General features: G+C 40.9%; 1 protein-coding gene across 2 annotated transcripts in view; it reads left to right on the top strand.

Moving 5' to 3' along the window:
* trim9 (tripartite motif containing 9) overlaps positions 1-22,225 on the top strand; it is a 60,082-nt gene that overhangs the window by 22,144 nt on the left and 15,713 nt on the right. For both annotated transcript variants that reach the window (XM_084742681.1, XM_084742680.1), the window contains exons 4-6: positions 12,475-12,585; positions 15,922-16,075; positions 17,611-17,756. In XM_084742681.1, coding sequence (XP_084598807.1) covers positions 12,475-12,585; positions 15,922-16,075; positions 17,611-17,756 — 411 coding nt within the window. The remainder of the gene's footprint in view (positions 1-12,474; positions 12,586-15,921; positions 16,076-17,610; positions 17,757-22,225) is intronic.

The following is a 22,225-nucleotide window of genomic DNA, read 5'->3' as shown; positions in this document are numbered from 1 at the left end:
ACTTTAAACATAATTAGACTTCTGTTGCTCTTCTCTGCTCTGTTTTCAGGCTTTAGAAAATCTAGCCTGTGACAAGAGATTTTGGCCAGCGATTTTGAATGTTTGTCCAGCTGCCTACCTTATCGTTGGACATGCAGGCATAGGTTTGAGAGAGGAAAATCTGCCCTAGTAAAAAGATGAAAGCAGCAGAGGACTTTTATTTTGACAAACCGGCTTGTCTGAGAGCCTTTCTTCATTGTACTCCATTATATTTTGAAATGCCACTGACTCCTGGATTTTGCGTTTTACATAAATGACATCCCCGCTATAAATTGATGCAGAAAAGGTGTGATGTTTGATGCTTAAAATCTTGTAGGGAAGTCTCTCCTTCAGTGTTGAAATAAAACCAACACTCTCTGTTTGCCTTCAGTTTGCATGCTAAGATATGATAACTTGCTGCTGGCTGTAGCTTAACAGTTGACATAAAGACATGAGTATCTGGGCAAGAAAGTGGATAAGTGCATTTCCCAAAATATGTAGAAGAAAAAGAGGAACATACTTTATTAATTACCCTTGGGGGAATTCATTTTTCAGCTGGTAGAGTGACGAATGCTGCCTAGAATCAGGTGCTCCGAGTGGTTGGAGGTTTGGTGTCCCGCTCAATGGCACCTCAACAGTGTCCAGCAGCTGAAGTGACACCTCTTCATGCAACTAGCTTTATCTGATATTTGACCATCAGACAATTGTGACTAAGTTTTAATGGAAGAAAAAGTCAATCTCCTGTCCACAACTAACTATTTGATATGCAAATCATTGTAAATTTTAAATTCAAATATTTAGTGCCACACACAGAGCTGAATTTAACTACTATTTTCTTTTGTCTCCATTGTTTGCATCCCTCCCCTTGCAAAGTAATCAGGACAGTCCTGGAGGACAGAGGACGCACAATGACACTCTAAACAGTGTGTACTCTCTGCAGTATTTAACCGAAAATGTACTTCAGTCAACAAAACTCTTAACATTTTGCAGGTTAAAATTTAAAACCTCACTCTCACCGCCGACACAAGAGCTGTTGTAACACTCATTGCCTGCAGTGTCACAAATGTCAAAATTATAGAAGCTCTCACTCTTTTTTTTTACCTGAAGATGAAGCACAGTGGGACGTGTTTACGGCTGCAGCACTGGACTCAAACTGCAGAGCTGCGGGGTTTTAGGTCCATTGTGCGTCGCTTAAAATGCAAAACGCGTTCCGTCAGTGATTGAAGGCTGTTAAGTGATGGATGGGTGTTTACTGAGGGGCAGAGAATCATGGGACATATTGACACCTCCAAGATGGAGGAATGTTAATGTGTCTCAGTGCAGATGTGACTCCTCCTGTCAGCCAAGAGATCAGTGCGTCCATGTGTTGAATCTTAATGCCAGAAAGACACATTCCTCCCTGACAGATCTGTCGTATTCCCTTCACGTTGTCAGTGTCGGCCTCTCGTGTGAGTCTGTGCTGCTCACTTACTCAGGGACACTGCTTCCATCATTGGAGTTTCCCACAGAGTCAGCGATGCAAGAAACTCTGCTCCGTGTTTTTCATCTGCTCCTGGAGGGCAGCGGCGCTCACTATCAGCTGGAGTGAAGGGTGGAGGGAAAGGAGCACCGGAGGCATGGCTTGTTTTCTTGGAGTGCACCTCCAGTAATTGGAGCCGCTCTGACATGAGCAGTCAATGGGATGCTTTCTGCTTCATTAACGTGTGGCTCAGCGGCGGCGGTCATCCTGCAGCCATAATTGAATGAGACACATTTCTGTCCTGATGCACTCCTGATGGTAATTTAGTCCTTTGTGTTTATTCCAGATGTAGCATCTCAGATTGGATTTATTTCCATATAAAGCGGATTGTTACATGAAACAAAATGCCAGCTCTGCGTTTTCTACGCGTCCAATTAAGAAACTAATGAAGTGTCCTGATTAACTTGCTGATTCAGTCACATGCAGCTTGTTTTGTGAGTGGGAAACATAAAAAAACATAAAGGAGTATAGCATTAATTAAGCACAGGCTGCTGCAGCTGACTTGGCATCTCCTACAGAGTCACCTGCCGCTCTCCTGTGGTCCTGCATGCTGACGCCACAGCGCGGTCGCCATGGCGACCAGGACATGTTGAGCTTGTTGTTAGAAGCTGCGGAGGCGAGAAGTAGTCCTTAATAACATGAGTCAGGTTCATTTTTTTCCCTGCACATCAGGAGGGCTGACCCACGTGTTTGTTTAGAGAGACGGCAGAGGCGGAGGGCAGTGTTATGGCGTTTTGTCACACCGAGCGATTACAAAAGCTCCAACGCTCAGTCTCGCTCAGATATCCACCCAGCAGTGACTAGCTATGTCAGAGGAAAGGCACATATTAGAGGCATAATATGCAACATTTTCTTTAAAACAATGTATGTATTTCAGTTATCACGTATGATCTGTGTGTGGTGGTGGAAGTATTTGCAGAGCCCTTGCCCTCTGCCTGTATTTCCTTTTTTTTCCTCATTATTTTGCTGTGCTCAGGATTTGACATCCTGGTATCTTTCAGGTGCCTTTACGAACAGCTCGGACAAATCCTGCTGACTCTACCTTTAATGTCAAATCCAAACCACCACTCCATGTGAAAAGATTTTAAGCGAACTGCCAGAAAACATTCTTGATTGACCCAATATCACAAAAAGACCATCAGGGATTTACTGTCTGTCTGTTCTATATGTTGCTGTACAAATGAAAAATGTCATACAAGGAACTCTTGAGCTTGGGGCAAGACAAGACAGAAAAGATTGCCTAGGATCTTGTCAGCCAACTTCCACTTACCACAGAAGAGACAGGAAGAAAGATAGAAAAGTACCACCAATGGATGACTTTAACTTTAACTTCATCATTTTAATTAGTAATTTAACTGTTTAGTTATATTTTCTGCAAATTTTATTGTGCTCGTTCTTCTCAAAACTACCAAAATATAATGCTGGTAGTAAATCTTATAATTTTATATTGAAACAATGAAAACTGAAATATTTTCAGTCTTAAAAGACATAAGAATCACCATTAAAACTCCACCACATGTAACGATCGAATGTAAATCGAGTTTCACTTCAGGTCTCAGACATAAAACTGAGGACGTGACCTACTGCTGCCTGAAAATTGCATACTTTATCTAATACTGGTGGCAATTTTCCAGTTTTTAGCCTTTCAGGCAGCCGTTTTTCTCACTCTATGTCAGTGCGAAATGGAAATCAGCTTACAAAGACATAAAGCTTGTTTAATTGATAATCCATCACAGTGAACGTTTTACAAGCTTCCTTTTTTCGGAAAAGTTTGTCATGAAGAGCAGGGACTGCGCAACAAAGAGCGCGTTGGAAACTTGCCTCTGCCTTTTGGATTTTCAAACCATCGGGTCAGAAAATCAAGAATGTTCAGTTCATTTCTGTAAATCTTTATTGTCTCTGAAGGGCAACTCTGGTGCAGCATAAAAAAACAGGAGTTGAATGAGTAAAAAAGTGCAAGTCGTAAACTCTGGAGCTCCTGAGCCTGGAGACTCTACACCTCCACACATGAATGTTGAATTTTTACAAACTTGTTGTAGTGACTGTTGAGCTATAATACGAGAAAGATTACATTATTTCCTGCTGAGCTGCTGAACCAAAGCCAACCACGTCCAACTAAACACTGCAGAACCTCACCACCAGCTCCATCCTCTTGTCGATACTCTGACAAATTCGAGGCTTTAAAACAGTCCGCAGTACAATGGATGACGTCACGGTGGGTTCACCTTTGGTTAAATCTTGTTTGATATGTACAGAAACCTAAATGTACAAATTTTCAGGGGATAAGTGCAGGATTTTTCAATGGCTGGCAATCTCACAAGACAAGGAGGCTCCTCGCTTTTTGTCTGGATCACACAAAGATGTAACTTGTTAATTAGTGAGCTTTAGCGGTGCTGGATGGCAGATTTTATTATTTTGGAGCAGCCTGGCTGTTTCCCCCATGTGGAGAGGCGCGCTGCCTCTGCTGTCAGTCCCTTTCGCTGTATCTCATGTGGGAGATCAGAGCTCACACAGTCAGCAGCGAGCTGATAATGGATTCTTCTGATTAGAGAAACACAAAGTGAATCAGAAACTAAGTCGGTCTGCATCTTCCTCCTCTCCCCTCCGCCAAAGTTTTGCCACCGGATGCTTCGTCCTCTGGACACCCGGCCGGGTCGTCTAATGAGCGCAGCTGCACCGAGGCGATTTTTATTTTCACTGTAGTGATTTTCTGACCCGTGTGTTGCTTCAGGGGATCCCTGCTGCTCCAGACGGTCCCCCAGTATCAAGCACTCAAACGTGGGGAACAGTTTGGATTGTACAGCAGCTCAGAGATGAAATATAAAGAACACTAGAGGCAAATATGGAACAATTAATTCTCTCCGTTTTTACTGCAGCAGAGAGGATGAGCATGAAATATTAAGACTGTTGTTGAGTTCAGTATCAGGGTATCAGTTCATCAGTATTTTTGTTCTTTCTTTGTACAATGCTTGGTCAAATACTCATCTGTCAATCATTGATTAATCTGACAAGTACTGTTTTGATTAATCAATTCATCATTTAGTCCAAAAATGTCAGAAAATAGTAAATATGGTCCAAGGCGACATCTTTAAATATTTTGTTTGTTAGTTGACAGTTGGGTCATCTAATCACCTGTTTTGGAAGCGCCTGCCCTTTTCCAAACTGTTTCCAAGGATGACTTCTCTGATGCTGTGTAAAGAACCACAAATTATTAAATTTACAACTATATTAAGCAGATAAGAGGAGAAAATATTCATAATTATAAAGGAATAACTTGTGATTTTGGTGATCTTTTTTAACTAGAAGATTGACTGAAAATACTTGCTAATTATTGTTTTCTTCTTTTGACTAATTGATAGATTGAGTAATTGTTTCATCTCTAATCATTTCAGTAATTTAATTAGATTAAAAAAAATCAAAGCTTGTTCTGGCTTCTAAAATCTGAGAATTTTCTTCTTTTCTTTGTTATCCTTTTAAATTGAATATCTTTGTGGTTTTGGACTGTTGGTCGAACCAAACAGTTTATTTAAAGACACCACCGTGATCTTGCATGATTATCTGACATTTTCTAGACTAAATAATTAAACAATCAATTGAAATAATAATCGACAGATCAGTTAATAATAGTAATAGATTACTGTGTACACCTAAATGTCCTCAGTCATGGTCTTTTCCATATGTTGACACTTTTCTCCTTCCTAAATGACAACCAATCTAATCTAAAGTCATTACTTGCCATATGAGTTGACCATTAGTCAGTGTAATAGAATATAATCAATATATTAATCAAAATAGTCCAATATTTGTTACTTTGACTCCTTTTTTACCATTGAGTATCTTATGTTTGCATCAAAGAAGTGAAGCTGATGTTTCTGAGTAAAAGACACTTAATGTCGGCGGCGCCTTGATCCTCGCTGACAGCTGAGCGTCTGCGGAAGTGGCACTTGTCACTTCCTCTGACCGTCACTGCGGCGTGTAACACACAGGACAAAGCAGGAAGTGGTTTTTAATCCCTTCAGTTCATCTTCCTTTCATCCTTTAACAGTTTGATCTCCATCACGGTCCCCCTTGTGTTCCTTTTGTCTTCCTCGTCTCGTCCCGTCTCTGTTCCCTCGCTCCTTAACCTCCTTTTCTTCCTCTCTTCTTTTGCCTACATCCATTTCCCGTCTCATCTTACTCTCCCTCTGTCACTCCCGTCTTTCATTTACCTCATCTAACCCCTTTTCTCTTTTTTTGTACACCACAGCGCTCTATCCTTAACTTACCCCTTCTGTTCCTCCTCCCTCTGTTTCTACAACACAGTGCATCAGCATCATGAAGTCATCATCATGCATTTTCCACCATGTTGAATTGCTATAGATTTTATATGCAGGATCCTGCCTGATTGTATGTGCGTGCTGCTGTAGAGGGACAGCTGAGGTGACTGCAGCCACAGTATTTTACAAGGCCAAAAGTGCCGCAGTGGCCTAATAATTACAACAGAAACAGATAGAAGGCAATTTATTTCACAAAGAGGCTGTAGCAGCTCCTGCAGACTCACCGACTCTACAATATGTGCAGCTGATGAGACACTGGATAATACTGGTGTCTTTTTTTAATTATCCTGCCTCGTTTGGTTGTAGTTGGTGCTGGTGTTTGTGTAAATCTCTTTAAAGCTGCTGTGTGTGTAACGTGTATTCCACAGGGACACACCAACCATGAACTGTCACCTGAATCTGGCGTTCCCCTCGGCTCTTCTCACACATTTTTTCTTTTTCAAAAGTTTGAGATTTGGTTCTGGCTTTGCGATTTGGATATTGCACTTGACCATATTGTGATTGTATTGCAATTGTGATTAATTGTGCAGCCCTGATCAATCGTTTAGTCTATAAAATGTAAAAAAGCACAGTTTCCCAGAGCCCAAAGCAACCTAAAATTGCGTCTTTTTCCCAACCAGCACTCTAAAACCCAAAGACTCTTCATTTACCATAATAAATGACAAAGAAAAGCAGCAAATCCTCACATTTAAGGAGCTGGAACCAGCAAATGTTTGATATTTTTGGTTGAAAAATTATTTAAACGATTAATCAATTATCAAAATAGTTGGCAGCTACTTTTCTTTCAGTTGATTAATCGACAAACCTCTAGTTGTGACCTGCAGCTTTACTTGCTGCTAAAGAGAGAAGTATTTCCCACATTTGTAATCGTGAATTTGGAGAATTGTGACCCCCAGCAATGAGAATAGATTTCTCATCTGGTTCCTGAGGTGCAGAAATGTGATGAAAACCAGCTGTTCCAAACATGAGTGATGACTGTAGAGACTCATAACAGTCTGCATCAGTTTGTGTTCATTTTTCTCCCTCCTCTCTGTTTGGGATTGTTTCAGCGGTGCGTTTGAGCTGCTGTGACTCTGTATGACGATGTGCTTAATCACCATGACAGCCACATATGTCTGAGAGGACAGAGGACGCGGTTTGTTTTCCCCTGTGAGCTCTCACGTTCGACTCTGCCGCTGCAGAAACTGTGGCCCACTTACAGAGCTGGAGCTCTGCCCTCCAACACTGCCGTCCTGCACTTTGTCACTCTCTCTCTCTGTCTATCTCTTAATCCATTTCTCCTTCTTCTTTCCTCATGATGCTAAATTTCCTCCGCTGTCGTCCCACCTCAAGCTGCTGCTGTCCCTTCGGTCTGTTAAATTCAGATGAATGAATCTCCCCTCCTCCTGATTATCTGCTGATCAGCTGGCAGAGTCTTATTGCCGGTGGCAGTTTTTATATCTTATTCTGAAACTGATGTAAAGCAGATTTCAGGAAAGATGACTGGAATGCTGAGAGAGCTGCTCGGTAAGCAGCAGCGAGTGTCGAATCTGAGAGAAAAAGGGAAAGGGAGGAACCGGGAAGAGGACAAGATAGGATAAAAGTTGTCGTCGGCACGTCTCTGCGCCCTCCAGTAAAATTCCTCCATATGTATTGTCCTCTGTGAATGAAGACGTTGTGATTCCAGCTGCGTGTGGAGGAGGGACGGCAGGTCTGATTGTTTAACAGGCAGCGACAGCTGTGAGAAACTCCTCCTGGAGCCCTGCCAGGCCGCTGCAGGGGTGTGGATGTTCCGGGCGTGACACAGCAGGGACGGTTTGGCCCTCAGCCACAGAAATATAGACCCAATCATCAGAGCTGGATGAAAGCCCGTCTCACTGTATGGGAAGAGAGGTTAAACACGGTCCTCCTCTGGCTCATCGATTACAGCTCTGAAAAAGGGGGATAATTAGATTATTATTAGCTGTGACTCTGTAAATGTTTTATTACTTGTCAATATTCTGTTTGCAGTTAATATTTAATCCTCTTAGGCTGAGTTGCACCAACAATGATTCATTTTTAAACCAGATTAAATCATGGTTTAAACTTAAATTATGATGCACCAAACTTTTTAAATTTAAGAGTTAAACTGAAACATCTCATCAACCATTTTACTCTCTACATTAAACCGAATATTCTAGCACCAAAACTTTAAACTTTGAATTTAAAATGTGATCCAGTTACACTTGTGGAGGTTTAATTTGTAAAATGGCTGCCTTTTTAAGATGGATTCAGAAAAATAATCCTTGAAGAAAATTAATGGACAGACTCAACCCAATTGAGTTTTATGATGCGTCTCAATTTTCTTTTACTCCAGTTGATAATTCGACAAACAGCTTTTTCTCAAAGGTGAAAGAGCTACTTTGCAGAGCGTGAGCATGCTAACTAGGCTAGCTTGCCAACAGTAACATCTTTGTTGTTTTGTTTTTGACTCTAACTATTTACAATATAATGTTTAGTTAACTTTTTATCTAGCTAACAAACAAAGTAACATTTTTGTTGTGTTGCTTTGTTTTATTGTACTCTGCATCTCTGTACTGAACTCAACTCAATTTAATTTCAACTTAGATAACTAAACTTGGATTTTAAATATGGATTCACTCATGTTAAACCTAGTTTTGCTAAATTCTAAACTCGTACACTAAATTAATCTTTGTTGGTGCAACCTTTGTTCAACAACAGACCGACAATTTGTTTTATTTTATTAGTGTGAATCTTGGCGGAGAAGTTGCATTTTTATATTTGGTTCATTTAAGTTCATGTTGTCTCGAATGGACCAAATCCGAGCAAGTATTCAGTCAATTTTCGCAGCCAGAGGGATGTAAAACCGCAGATATTTTGGCAGAGTGAAGGAGGTCAGAACACACTCTGATTCCAGACTCTGTGAGAAGAAATGATTGACATGTTTGCAGACTTTGCTTAAATTTCCCTTCCCTGGTGTTTGCAGCAGATAAGGGCTCATGAGGAAGCAGCTGAAGGATCGGAGACGAGAGGTTTTCAGTGGCCCGAAACTATGAAATGCACATTTTCGAGTGTCTTTGTGCCGTGTGCCTGAAGGCGGCCGAGGTCAGTTTAAATTGTTCTCAGCTGCCCAAACAAACTGAAGTGGAACAGAAGTTTCCAGTTCCCTGAGGTTTGAATAAAACACGGCAAACACGGTGTGTCTGAATAAACTGCGGGGGAAAAAAAGGTAATTATAACAGAGTCATCCTCTTCAATCCCTCTGCGCTGTCAGCAGAACAGTCAGTACAAACTCTTGCTGTGCAGCCAAACAGGATCATTTGAAATGACAGGAGACTGAATGTTAACTGGTTAAAATATTGATCACGCTGTGTGACACTCAAAGATGATGCTGCAGTTTTGACCACAATCACTGTAAGGCATGTAAGGGACGGGTGATCTGACAATACAGAGCAGGATACTAAAGCCATTATCGATTGTGCTTATGAGTATTTATCGATTGTCTTATTGATTCCTGATCAATTTTAGTTGAGCTGGCTGTAGCTGGCCGTAGCAACAGTCATCTAAGATGGATGAAATCAGAGAATATTTGTACGTTTGTCAAAGAAAAGAGTCTGTTAAGCCTGCCTGCATGGCACTAATGTTTCTTTCTAAATCTTTTCATTGATTTCTTAGGGTTGTTCAACAGTCAGAACAGTACAGACAAGTACAAAGTGAAACAGGACATTTCCTGAACAAACCCTCATCCCTCCACCCTCACCAAGATCAAGTGAAGTAAACAAAGCAAGAAAGAATAAAAGAAAACGGAGCCAAAAAAAAGGGGGTCAGAAAAAAGAATAAAAGATACACAAAGAGGTCGGAGACAGACGATCAGTGGGGGGTTGTTCAGTCGTCTTCTGTGTCTGGTGAGATGCTCGGAAGGATAATGTATTTCAGAACAGGGTTCCAGGAGGGAGAATCCAAGATTCTCGAGTCTGACTTTCTCAATCCGTCAGTCGTGCGCAGGGGGAGAAGAGCGCTTTCGTTTCAGCAGAATCAAACGTCTGGCCAATAAAGTTTTAAAAGCCAGGGCTCGCTGCGTGGCAGAAAAAGCATCAGAGGTAATGACCACATCATAAGCCCGACTAATAGTTTCAAATATGTTTGACCAGAAATGTATTAATTTGGGGCAAGACCAAAACACTTGAACGTGATTAGCGAAGGGATTGTTTGCACCAATTACAGGCATCACTGACGTTAAGCAGTGTCTTTGTCCAGTCTGGCATTGGCGCCGTTGTTGTTATAATAGTGGACATTTATTGCTGGTAACGAGCGTGCTGCTCTCACGTCAAATACAGAACAATCCTGGAATTCAAGCCCATTTTGTGCAGAGAAATGTTTCTTCCTGTTTGCCACGACTCCTTCTTCTTGTAAGTCCAGCTATGAAGATGCATGAGTTTGTCATAATTGTTTTGCAAGCCACAACTGTCAGAAAAACACGCTGGCATCAATAAAAGGAATTGATAAGCTGTCAGACATATGATTCACTAATTATCTTTCTACTCCCTATTATTATGCACCAAAACACCAAGACAAATTTCTTCGATATCATGCGAAAACCTATTTGTGAATAAGCCTGATTCTGATTCTTGATTTTGTATCTGTGGTTGATGAGGCCACTATACAGATTTGCTTTAAGGAAATATTAGATTAACAAGATTTTTTGGGTCAAATGTTAGCAAGTACATTGATTTGTGAGGTTTTTATTTCACTGTATCAAACAAAAATCAACATTCACATCTGGTTGTTTCAGCTAGAAGAAGTTTCCCAATTGAATTTCCAGAATAACAAAAGCCCCTCGGGCTGTGTAGTATGGTAATAAATGAATAAATAAATAAATAAAATAAAAATCATGTTGCTTTGAAAGATATTGCGAGTGTCATATCATTCACGATTAGTGAAAATAATCATGTTAGCATCATGGTTTTCATTTTCTCTGAAAATAAAAAAACAATTAAAATCAGGATGATGTAATATTTGTAGGGATCTTTTCAAAACAAACATGTTTTCTTACATCTGGAGAAGATTGCAGGACAGAGCATCTCTCTCAGCATTACACTGCTCTAAATTACATATATTGCGGTAAAATGCTTCATCCATATTGACCACACATACTTATTGCTATTATGTGTCTTTTCAGCTCAGATTCTAGCCTTGAGAATGGGCTGTGTCGAAGCTGATTCCTCAGTATGTGTCACTGCATGCCGTACACTGAATCAGCTCTAACTATATGAGCGTCTTCAGTGTTTGTTGTGTGTCAGCGGTGTAATATTTGCATATTGATGTGCTCCGACCGCAGTCACCAGTAAATCATCTTCATGTATTCTGTCAGTCTCGGAGCGGCTGCAGAAAGGATTTTCCTCTCCGTTCAGCCTCGGAGCCCCTCAGATAGCAGCAGTGAAGTTTCTGTTACCTAGCAACCCTCGGTCCAGCACCTCCGTTCATTTCGCACTGTGGCAGGGAGGCTCCGCGGACATCAGTGGTGTCAGAGGCACAGAGGGAATCTCCCCAGTCACATCTATCAAAAATCAGATCAGATCAATCAAATTTCTTGTTGTATGTGGGACAAGGAGGTTTCTTTTATCAGGTTGCAACAGTTTTTTTTTTATTCAGATCAAATTTGGGGAAGATAAATTTAAAATGTGGGGAGAGAAGCAAGAAAAGTCTTTTTTTTGGCTGATTTTTCTGATGTCAAATGTGTTTTTGGTGACAAAAATCTCAGTTTCTGCATACAGAAAATTGTTGAATCCTCCTCTGATGCACCTGTCATACAATCAGGTGTGCAGAGACCTTTTTTAATGCATACAGAAAATTGAAAAAACGTTTTTATTTTCTGATCTGGATGTCGGGTTCACAGTAAAATGTCGCTGCTCATTAAGAGCGTTCTCGTTTCTGATGTAACCAGTGATGCTGACGACTCTTCACCCGGCCGGGGTGTGAAAACAAAATGTCACTTTCCTTCTGTTAACGTCAATAACAGGATCGGTTGTCCCTTCAGCCTCCTCTTCCTCCCTCAATCTGTGTGCAAGTCTGAAGAGGAAGTAAATTTACTCAATCAATCACTTTGACAACCCCGGTGCTGATCTCATTATTGGTATTCCTCCTGGTTGTCTCACTCAGCTCCTCTTCATACATTAGCGGCCTTGTTTAATCAGTGTGCTCTCCAGCCTCCTCCGTCCATCCTCCTTCTTTTCTTCGTCTGTCCTTTCACGTCATTTCAATGTCGCCATTTTTTTTTTGTTGTCTTAAGCTCTCCCTGCATCCATCTTCCTTCTCTTTGCCTTTGTTTCTCGTCTCCCCTCATTTATCACCGCTCCTGCTTGTTTACTCCCCCTTAATTTCTCCCTAGTCTTCCCCTTTCCTCTTCTGCTCCTGCCCTATTTATATTCTCCAGCACTCGCACACTTTATTAAACCATCTTCGTGCATTTTATCCGTGTTCCACTCCAGAGTAATTACAAGGAAAAGGGTGATGATTAACATATGATTATCTTCCGTATGCTTGATGTTGTTGTATAAGTGTATTATACTTGCAAAACTTCACTCCCTCATGGCTGTTTTTCTTCTTTCCTCTCCCTCTTTTCTCTTCCGTTATTTTTTGCAGGTTGTCCGGGATCAGATCTCACACTGTACGGTGAAGCTGCGTCAGACCACGGGGCTGATGGAGTACTGTCTGGAGGTCATCAAGGAGAATGACCCCAGTGGTTTCCTGCAGGTAAGATGGAGAACAGAGCTACGGCCTCCACTTTTTTTGTGCCCCAAGTTACAATTAATGAAGTGGAGCAGAATGCAAAATGTTTCTTGCACCAGTTCCCAACCTTTTTGGCTTGTAAACCCTTACAGGGATAGTTTGGAATATTTGAAGTGGGGTTGGATGAGGTACTTATCCACAGTCGTGTGTTACCTACAGTAGATGGTGGTCGGCACGCTGCCAGTTTAGGGAAGCAGTGGCAACTACCTGTGTATGAAAGTACTCAGTGTACTGCTGTGGACAGGGTCAGCAGCAAAATGTATTTTAGCCACCTAAAAAAAATTTTTATCAGTACAAATGTACATTATACACAGCTGCTTCCATCGGAAAACCACCGTTATATAATGCAAGTATCACTCTCCCTCACTCAACCAGACTCCTGGTCCTGGCAAAACCAGTAATTTTACAACTCAGAACATGGGTGTTGCTGGTCTACCACCACCTCGATCAGTTAGTTTGTTTGTGTTACGGTCTGACTTCTGTGTTTAAAGAGGTTAGTTTATATTCACTCACACAATAACACAAACAAACTAGCAGATCGAGGCAGTGGTAGACCAGCAACTCCCGTTTTCTGCAAGGTAAAATTACTGGTTTGTCAAAAGAGACTGATTGAGCGAGACAGAGCGTTTCCCGATGGAAAAGGCTGTCTGACAGCAAGGTCAAGTGGTAAAAATATTCTAAATATAGTGTGCAAGGCAAAGCAATATTTACTTACAATCCTTCGTCACTGTTTGCATATGTTTACGACTTGTTACCAAAGAGTGTTTTTGCAATTATCCATGAATTCACAAGAAAAGAAAATTGTGTGTTCTGCAAGGCTCCATTCTCAGCCCTCTTGTGTTCAACATCTGCTCCTATCACATGAGATCATAGAAAACACCAAAATATTTTACTATAATTATGCAGACGACACAGAGAGTTTTATATGTAACTAACGGGGAACATGGAGATCGCAGACCTCCACTAAGACCAAAGTGGCAATGTTGACGAAAGTGAAAAATAATTTGTGCATCTGCCCCGTGATTCAGAAGGTTACAAAGTTTACAGTAATGTATTCTTCCTTGGCCCCTGCTACATCTTTCCACAGTTTCATGAAAATCGGGTGAGTAGTTTTCCCCATAATCCTGCTCACAAACACACCAAAAACATAACTTCCTCAGCAGAGGTAAAAATATCACCAGGTGATTATGGCGCCATGCAAGCACTGAGCTGATGCATCGAATAAATAAGTGAATAATTGTGCCCAAATTATCTCCAGTTAAACAAACAGTAAAAAAATCCAGAAACATTTGTCTTTGGACCCAAAAAAGAATCATTAAAATTCAGCGTGCAGCTTCTGTCGCTGAAGTTAAAGAACACAACCAGGCCAGAAGTCTTGGCGTCGTCCTGGACTCACATCTAAAGTTTTTAACGTCCACATTAAGACGATTACAAAATCAATCCGCCGTCGCCTTCAGAATATATAAAAAAAAAGTAAAAGGACTTTTGTCTTAGCAGGATTTAGAAAACCTCGCTCTAAAAAGTGGATCAGACAGCTGCAGCTGAGTCACATCGCTGCTGTTTGAGTCCTCACTGAGAACAAGAGAGGCCACGTCAGTTCAGCTCTCAGTTCTTCACACTGGCTTCTTTTTTGTCCAGTAACTTTATTCTACTTTTAGTTAATGAAACACTGAATGCTTTAGGGCCAGACTGCATCTGCTGCTGTAATGAACCATCCAGACATCTCAGATCGTCCTGGTTCAGGTCAACTTTCTGTCCCTGGACTCAAAACTAAACACGGAGAAAACTTGAGCTCTACTCAGACTTTCGGTTCTTAAATCACCAGGGCTTAAGATTTTTCCCATCACTGCTGCCTCTGTTGCTTAAGTTGAATCTGTACTGATTTATTCTGATATTGCACAGCACTGTGGCATCACTATTTTTTACTGTCCTGCCAAATCTTATTCAACTTTAGCTTATGTTGTTTTTCTGTTTTACTTTTTTAATCCTTTTAAATCCTATTTATGCATGTCTTTTTGAGTTGCCTCGTGTTTCTTTTATGTCTTGTCTTAATGCTTTTATATCTTTTGTAAACCACCCGTGCTGCCTTGTTGTTGAAATGTGCTTTCCAAATAAATTTGAATAGCAGAAATATTTTTTTTCTTGCAACTCATGTTGGGCTCTTCACGCCCAGGTTGGGAACTGTTGTCCAAGAGAATGGCCAGAAATTGAAGCTGTAACATCTATTTATGAGGAAATGCAAAATAATGATAGTCTGTTTTTGAATTTTGCCCTTTTAAAGCTGAAATTTTCACACATTTCGCTCCTTGTAGGGGTAGGTTTAGTGGCATTTCTCAAGGGAAGAAAATCTACTTTTTAGAAGAGAACTTCCTCCTTAAGATCGGTAAATTACTGGCTGCGGATATGACTCAGATACAATAAATTTTAGATAAAGTTGACTTTACTTCCATGTGAAAAACAAAACTAAACCCGTAGATACAGTCAAGCTATAGTTTGTTTATTGTCAGGAGAGGTTTTCATCTCCTCTGCTGAGCAATTTTGCCTCATTAAAATCAAACTTTCTCGACATCTTTGGTTTGAGTTCAGCAGTTTGATGGCTAAAAAGAAAAGTTCGGTCTTGATTTTATGACGTTCGCTCTCACTGAAGAGCTTAATCTGGTGAGACGGTGAGCAAACACAGCTGACAGTATCACACTATATGAATAAACACTGTGTGCCTGATAGTGGCATGCAGGCCCAACTGTGTGGGGAGGCATCTTGTCTTTTTAAGGTGTCCCCAAATTATTTTAGCAATTATGGTAAAATATTTGTATGGGAAATACACATCTGTCAATGAAATTGGAATTTCCTAATAATTTCCTGATCATTTTCTTCCACGTTTTGTGGAAAAGGGCAGGCAATTTGGAACCTAAATGAAGGGAAATGAGCTTTCTTTGAAGAAAAGCTCCCTTTTAACCCAACTAAATATTATTCTTCATATATGCTGAATTGTATGGCTGCCTGCAGACAAATTTAAAATCTCTGCTTGTACAGCAAATATGCCTTTAGACCAGAAGGGGTTTTCTTCATCTAAACTGAGGCACTAACAATAAAGGGTGTTGTACACTGTACAGATTATAAAACAGATATGTGTTTTGTGAAATGCACTTTATTAATTGCAAGTTTGCTAATAAATAAATGGTCTCTATGCTCTGTAAAATGCAATTAAAGTAGAGAATGCATTTAAAACATTAGAACATAGACAAATGTGTGTGATGAGCGACAGTAAATCTGAATTAAATATTTCAATGCTGTTCTCAGATCTCCGACGCTTTGATCCGGAGGGTCCACATGACAGAGGGTCAGTGGGGGAAGGGGACCCTCACCCCCAGGATGACCAGCGACTTTGACCTCACCCTGGACAGCGGACCCCTCCTGCAGACGATCCACCAGCTGGACTTTGTTCAGATGAAAGGTAAAAAAAAGGGGAGGAGATGAGGGTGGAGACATCTGAGGGATTCAGACATGACTGGGCTCGAGGAGGGGCTGATAGATAAGAGCAGCACAGACTGAGACTTTTTTTTAAACTCTTAGAGGAAGGTTCAAGCCCTCTTGAGAGCTAATGCCGTCTCTTCTGAACTATTTTTAAACCAGACAGTAAATCTCTACCAGTCTGCTGTTGTCAGACTGATTTCTGTTATGAAAAATCACCATAATACTGTATAACAGCAGTGTTTGTAGTGGGTTTATAGCAGGAGTTCCTAAACTTTATCAGCTCTAAAAGTAAAAGAGAAATCTGGTGTCTCCACTTACAGAAATGCATCATGAATTGCCATGACATTTATAAACTACTGATAAAGAACACAACAAACCATGAATTTAAAAAAATGCCAACAATAATCCAAGTTTCCTACCACCTCATACTAAAATTGCACTGCCCACTGAGATGCAAGAGGGCTTTTAATTTGAAACAGATACAGGAAGTGTTAAGTTTGTTTCCAGGCTTTGTACTGAAATATGGCAGTTTACTTTTTATTTCACCATATTCTGTGTACAACCTAGTGGTTTATATTGGTGGCTTAATTGTCATTTTTGTGCTGGTTTATAGTTTTTTAGAAAGGAAAGTGTGAGAGAGTGTGGGGGAATGACACACACCAAAGGGACATAGGCAGGAGTTGAACCCACGGCCTCTGCAGAGGACTCACAGCCTCAGTGCACGAGGCAAACACGCTGCCAACTGAGCTAACAGGCCACCCTGGTTTATAGTTTTTTCTTGAGGCAAGCAGTTTTTTTACTGCAGTGTTTTAAAATTCTTTTCCGGTGTATCAAATGTCATTTAAGGGTTGACGTTGCTGAGTCTCTCATTCTGCACTCCTTGACAATATTTGAGGAAATGCTGCCTGCATTTTCCTCTGCCAGTTTGCAACCCAGTAAGACGGGTTCTAGTAGGGTTTTCTACTAATTTGTTAAAATGTGGAGGTTAAGTCCTAATTTTACTGTGATATTTCTGCCTGTAGTCTCTTTGTTGAATGTCCTCTGGAGCCTAATGGTTTGTGTGTGTGTCCTCTTTTTCTGTGACAACACTCCTTTGAGTTTTCAGTTACAATTTAAAAAAAACAGCATGTGACCTTTTTGTCTTTTAAAATCAAATTGTTTTACATTAATCATGAAAATGTATTCGGAAGCAGTTTGACCTGGATGTGTGCATAGTTATTTGATTTTTGCAGCTATGACCTGCTTTCACGCAGCTTGATATCACTGAAGGTGTTTGGTAAAAATATTATGTAAAATTACTCAGAAAGTCAATGGAGTTTGGTGTGTTTATATTCATGACGCGGAAGCCTTTGATTGATGCTGTGCTATGAATTCATATATTCATGATTGAATTTATAGATGATAAATATTGAACAGATGATCGTGCACTGCAGAGTCATATCCAGTCGGGGAGTGTGTGCCGTCTTTTCTTATCTCAGTGGGCTGTAATCTGGCCTCGTTTTCTCCCCTCCTCAGTCCCAGCTGCTCCTATGCTCCAGCTGGAGGAATGCTGCACTCAGAACAACAGTGCCACGTTGTCATGGAAACAGCCACCGCTCTCCACCATCGCCGTGGACGGATACATCCTGGAGCTGGACGATGGAAACGGGGGTCCGTTCAGGGTAGGTCTCCCTCTGCAGGTACTCTTTTTGTCTCCACTTGTCAGGATTTATCTGTCGACTTTAAGAGAAGGCAAACTTTGACTGGTAAAAGCCAAACAGGGGGAACATTTGCAGGATTTACATTTAGATTAGAAGACAAAAAGTGAAAAACAGGAGTCATAATTCACCTTTGCAGAACATTAACAGAACACTACCCCCCTCTGTCTCAACAAAGGCCTCCTTCTCTCGGTGCCAGGGAGGACACCAGCTCAGCCAGGGGAATGTGAAAGCAGCGCTTTGTCGCTGAAATCCCTCGAGTCGACGTGTGACGGCCGTACCGCACGGCTCTGAGCGATATGAGAACAGGTCATGTGACACACTGTACGGGTGAGGCATTGAATGACACGCTGCCAGGAGAAAGGGTCTGTAATGCAGCTGTCAGCTGGGATGATCCCACAGGAAGTGTGATCAGGGATCAAAGCAGCGATCAAACCCTCTCTGAGGTTCACCATGTAATCCATCCACCTAAGACCCTCCCTAGTTCTCTATACATTGAGGCCCTCGCTTTGTTATGATGGCAACTTAAACCTTTTCAACAATAGGCTCAGCACAATGGTGGAGGATATCAGTGTGCAACCTCTAGACCTGCAGGTCCCTCCGTACAGTGCAGTACAGCTCCGTGGGCCTGTTGACTCTCATAACAATCCCTCACAGAGATCTTTCTACTTTCTTAAAGCAATGAAGCCGCCTGACGAGTATTTTAAATATAGTTTTTTAGCGTTTCTCCAGTGCTCTGACAAATGAGTCCTGTCTTACAGACTCAGTACGCAGAGGAAAACAAGAAAATAATGTTTACCAGTAAAGATATAAGAGACTACTCTCTTTTAATGGTGTCACAAACTATCTTGTTCCCTTGTTTATTTGCTGCAGTAGGACTGTTTTGAAATATGTTTCTCCTTGTGATGAAAGTAAATGAAGCGCTGAAAGTGCTCATGCACATTTTTCACTCTTAAGATCTACTAACAAAAGTTGAATCAAAGATCAACAATTTTGTGACATGAATAGGAACCTACACATCTGAGATTTTTTAAAAGAAAAAGTGTATCTGCAGGTCTTGAAAAGTCTTAAATACCGTTGAAAAGATATTTATAAAACGTTTCTGTTTGTGTTCTGAGAATGAAGTCAAACTTTCAGTGTTAGTCCCGAACGTAAGAAAAAATAAATCAGAGAGGGAAGATTTTTTTCAGATTTATTCTCAAAATGCAAAATAAATAAAAAGAATCCTCCAGCCCTGGTTTATTTTTAAAAAATAAAGTTCAACTTTATTCTTGACATTTTGAGTTTTTTCTTAGAATGCAAAATTAAAACTGAACTTTCTGCTCTCTTTTTTTCCCCATATGCCTGGCCTTAATATTCATCCGTAGTCAAGAGATGTTGCACACTCGTAAACTAAGAGTGGGATTGTTTCGACGGCGAACTGTGCTGCAGGAGGCGGTTCAGTACCTCTGTGGAGTTTCAGTCTGAACCATCTGTCCTGCAGCAAACACTGTCACTGCTGTTAGCTACGGTAGCTTGGAGGCTCGGTGACTCATAATAGGCGAGTAATGACTTAAGAAAAAACTTAAATGAAGTTAATCATTTTTATTTTGTTAATCCATCCATCGCTTCTGATTTATCGAGGTCCAGGTCATGTTAATACAATTAATTAGATTACTAGGAATTATTGTGATGTGCTGCTGGGAAGCACTGAAAAAACATGATTAATTCTCTGGCTGGTATGACAGTGAAAAGGGTAATAAATTGCATTCTTTGTGGAGTTAAAAAGATTGTAAAACTTCTTAACTTAAACCCTGCAGAAACCCTGTAAATGTTCAAAATCACCTTAAAGGAGAAAATGTAAATTAGATAATGACTTATTCACTCTCTGTCCAACTGAAACTCAATCAAAAATCTGGACACCCAGATGAATAGTATTAAACTATATAAATATTTTCTATTATTCATAAAAAAGTGCCATAGTACCTGTATAGTACCACTCACATACCAAATAATAGTATCCCTGAGACAGCTAACCAGACACCTTAACCTGGACACCCAGTCCAGTGGTTGCCAGGTTACTAAACCAAATGTTAAAACATTCATTTTGGACCTGCACAATTTTTTGAAATGATTCATTTAAAAACAAAACTTTACTTTTTTTGTTTTAGGAAAAGTGATATTTTTATTTTGCACCTTTTCAAAAAGTTCTGTGGATGTCATTTGAGTCTGAGTCCTTTGGATTCTTTTGTGAAGGGTTTACATAAAGTGTTTTGCAGAAAAAAACATATTTATATTTCTCAAAGTGAGCAATTGAAAAACCTCTTGCTTCGGTTTCCCAGCTGAAACCCAGGTACTGTGTGAGCACGCTTAAAATGAAATCCAGACTGATTAGACCAAACACCAAATAACAAAGGAACAGATAACAGACAGTGAAAAATAAGAAATATAAAAAACTAACATCTGTTTCTCTTTCAGTTATATTTGTTACCCAGTCTGTTGGTCTGTTGTCTTGAATCCACCTAATTTATGATTCCTGTTGCTCTTTTTTGTCGTTCATGTAATGGATTTATATAAAATCTGTCCACACGGTAACTAAAATATGGTAAAATAAGTGAAATACTTTTTGGATGTGTGAAACAATATCACACTTTCATTTGAAGCTTGCGACAATGTGCAAGAATATTTTATTTCTGATGTGGTTGTTTTTCTAATTTGTAGATTTATTTCACAATAATGACTTGCTCACTGTACATTATCCCTCACCTATAATACTCAGAACAGTCAGTGTGACAGTGTGAAGAATACCTAACAAAGTTCTATAGAAATACAACTCTACAGAAAGTGTTTTTGTTTTTTTTTAAGAATTTATTGTTTTAGAGGACAGTGTCCGAGGTCTCCCAGATGGTGTTTGGAGTCTCCTAGTTGTTGTTTGGAGCCTCCTGTAGGTTGTTTGGAGTCTCCTGGATTTCGTTTGGAGTCTCCTGGTTGTTGTTTGGAGTCTCCTGTAGGGTGTTTGGAGTCTCCTGTAGGGTGTTTGGAGTCTCCTGTAGGTTGTTTGGAGTCTCCTGGTTGTTGTTTGGAGTCTCCTGTAGGTTGTTTGGAGTCTCCTGTAGGGTGTTTGGAGTCTCCTGTAGGTTGTTTGGAGTCTCCTGGTTGTTGTTTGGAGTCTCCTGTAGGGTGTTTGGAGTCTCCTGTAGGGTGTTTGGAGTCTCCTGTAGGGTGTTTGGAGTCTCCTGTAGGTTGTTTGGAGTCTCCTGGTTGTTGTTTGGAGTCTCCTGTAGGTTGTTTGGAGTCTCCTGTAGGGTGTTTGGAGTCTCCTGTAGGTTGTTTGGAGTCTCCTGGTTGTTGTTTGGAGTCTCCTGTAGGTTGTTTGGAGTCTCCTGTAGGGTGTTTGGAGTCTCCTGTAGGTTGTTTGGAGTCTCCTGTAGGTTGTTTGGAGTCTCCTGTAGGGTGTTTGGAGTCTCCTGTAGGGTGTTTGGAGTCTCCTGTAGGGTGTTTGGAGTCTCCTGTAGGTTGTTTGGAGTCTCCTGGTTGTTGTTTGGAGTCTCCTGTAGGTTGTTTGGAGTCTCCTGTAGGGTGTTTGGAGTCTCCTGTAGGTTGTTTGGAGTCTCCTGTAGGTTGTATGGAGTCTCCTGTAGGGTGTATGGAGTCTCCTGTAGGGTGTTTGGAGTCTCCTGTAGGTTGTATGGAGTCTCCTGTAGGGTGTTTTGAGTCTCCTGTAGAGTGTTTGGAGTCTCCTGTAGGTTGTATGGAGTCTCCTGTAGGTTGTTTGGAGTCTCCTGTAGGTTGTATGGAGTCTCCTGTAGGGTGTTTGGAGTCTCCTGTAGGTTGTATGGAGTCTCCTGTAGGGTGTTTTGAGTCTCCTGTAGGGTGTTTGGAGTCTCCTGTAGGGTGTATGGAGTCTCCTGTAGGGTGTTTTGAGTCTCCTGTAGGGTGTTTGGAGTCTCCTGTAGGTTGTATGGAGTCTCCTGTAGAGTGTTTGGAGTCTCCTGTAGGTTGTTTGGAGTCTCCTGTAGGTTGTATGGAGTCTCCTGTAGGGTGTTTGGAGTCTCCTGTAGGGTGTTTGGAGTCTCCTGTAGGGTGTTTGGAGTCTCCTATAGGGTGTTTGGAGTCTCCTGTAGGTTGTTTGGAGTCTCCTGTAGGTTGTATGGAGTCTCCTATAGGGTGTTTGGAGTCTCCTATAGGGTGTTTGGAGTCTCCTGGAAGTTTCCATCATTTCAGAGCCTTTAAAAAGCACAACATGCCCATCTGAAACCTCTAAACAACTGGTGCAGCATAATTAAAGTGGTTTGATTTGCTTATAATGCTCTACTTGCACATATTTCACTGACCCCAAAACATGAGATGATGATCTAAATATTGGACTTGCATGCACATGCACGTGCACAAAATTGGCTGCACCTTCTGTCTCACTGACTTTTACACTTTTAGGGAGACACTGACCCTGTCAA

Source organism: Lutjanus erythropterus, chromosome 18, assembly GCF_056507025.1.
Source record: "Lutjanus erythropterus isolate fLutEry1 chromosome 18, fLutEry1.hap2, whole genome shotgun sequence".
NCBI lineage: Eukaryota > Metazoa > Chordata > Actinopteri > Lutjaniformes > Lutjanidae > Lutjanus > Lutjanus erythropterus.
This window is presented reverse-complemented; position numbering and strand designations above follow the sequence as displayed.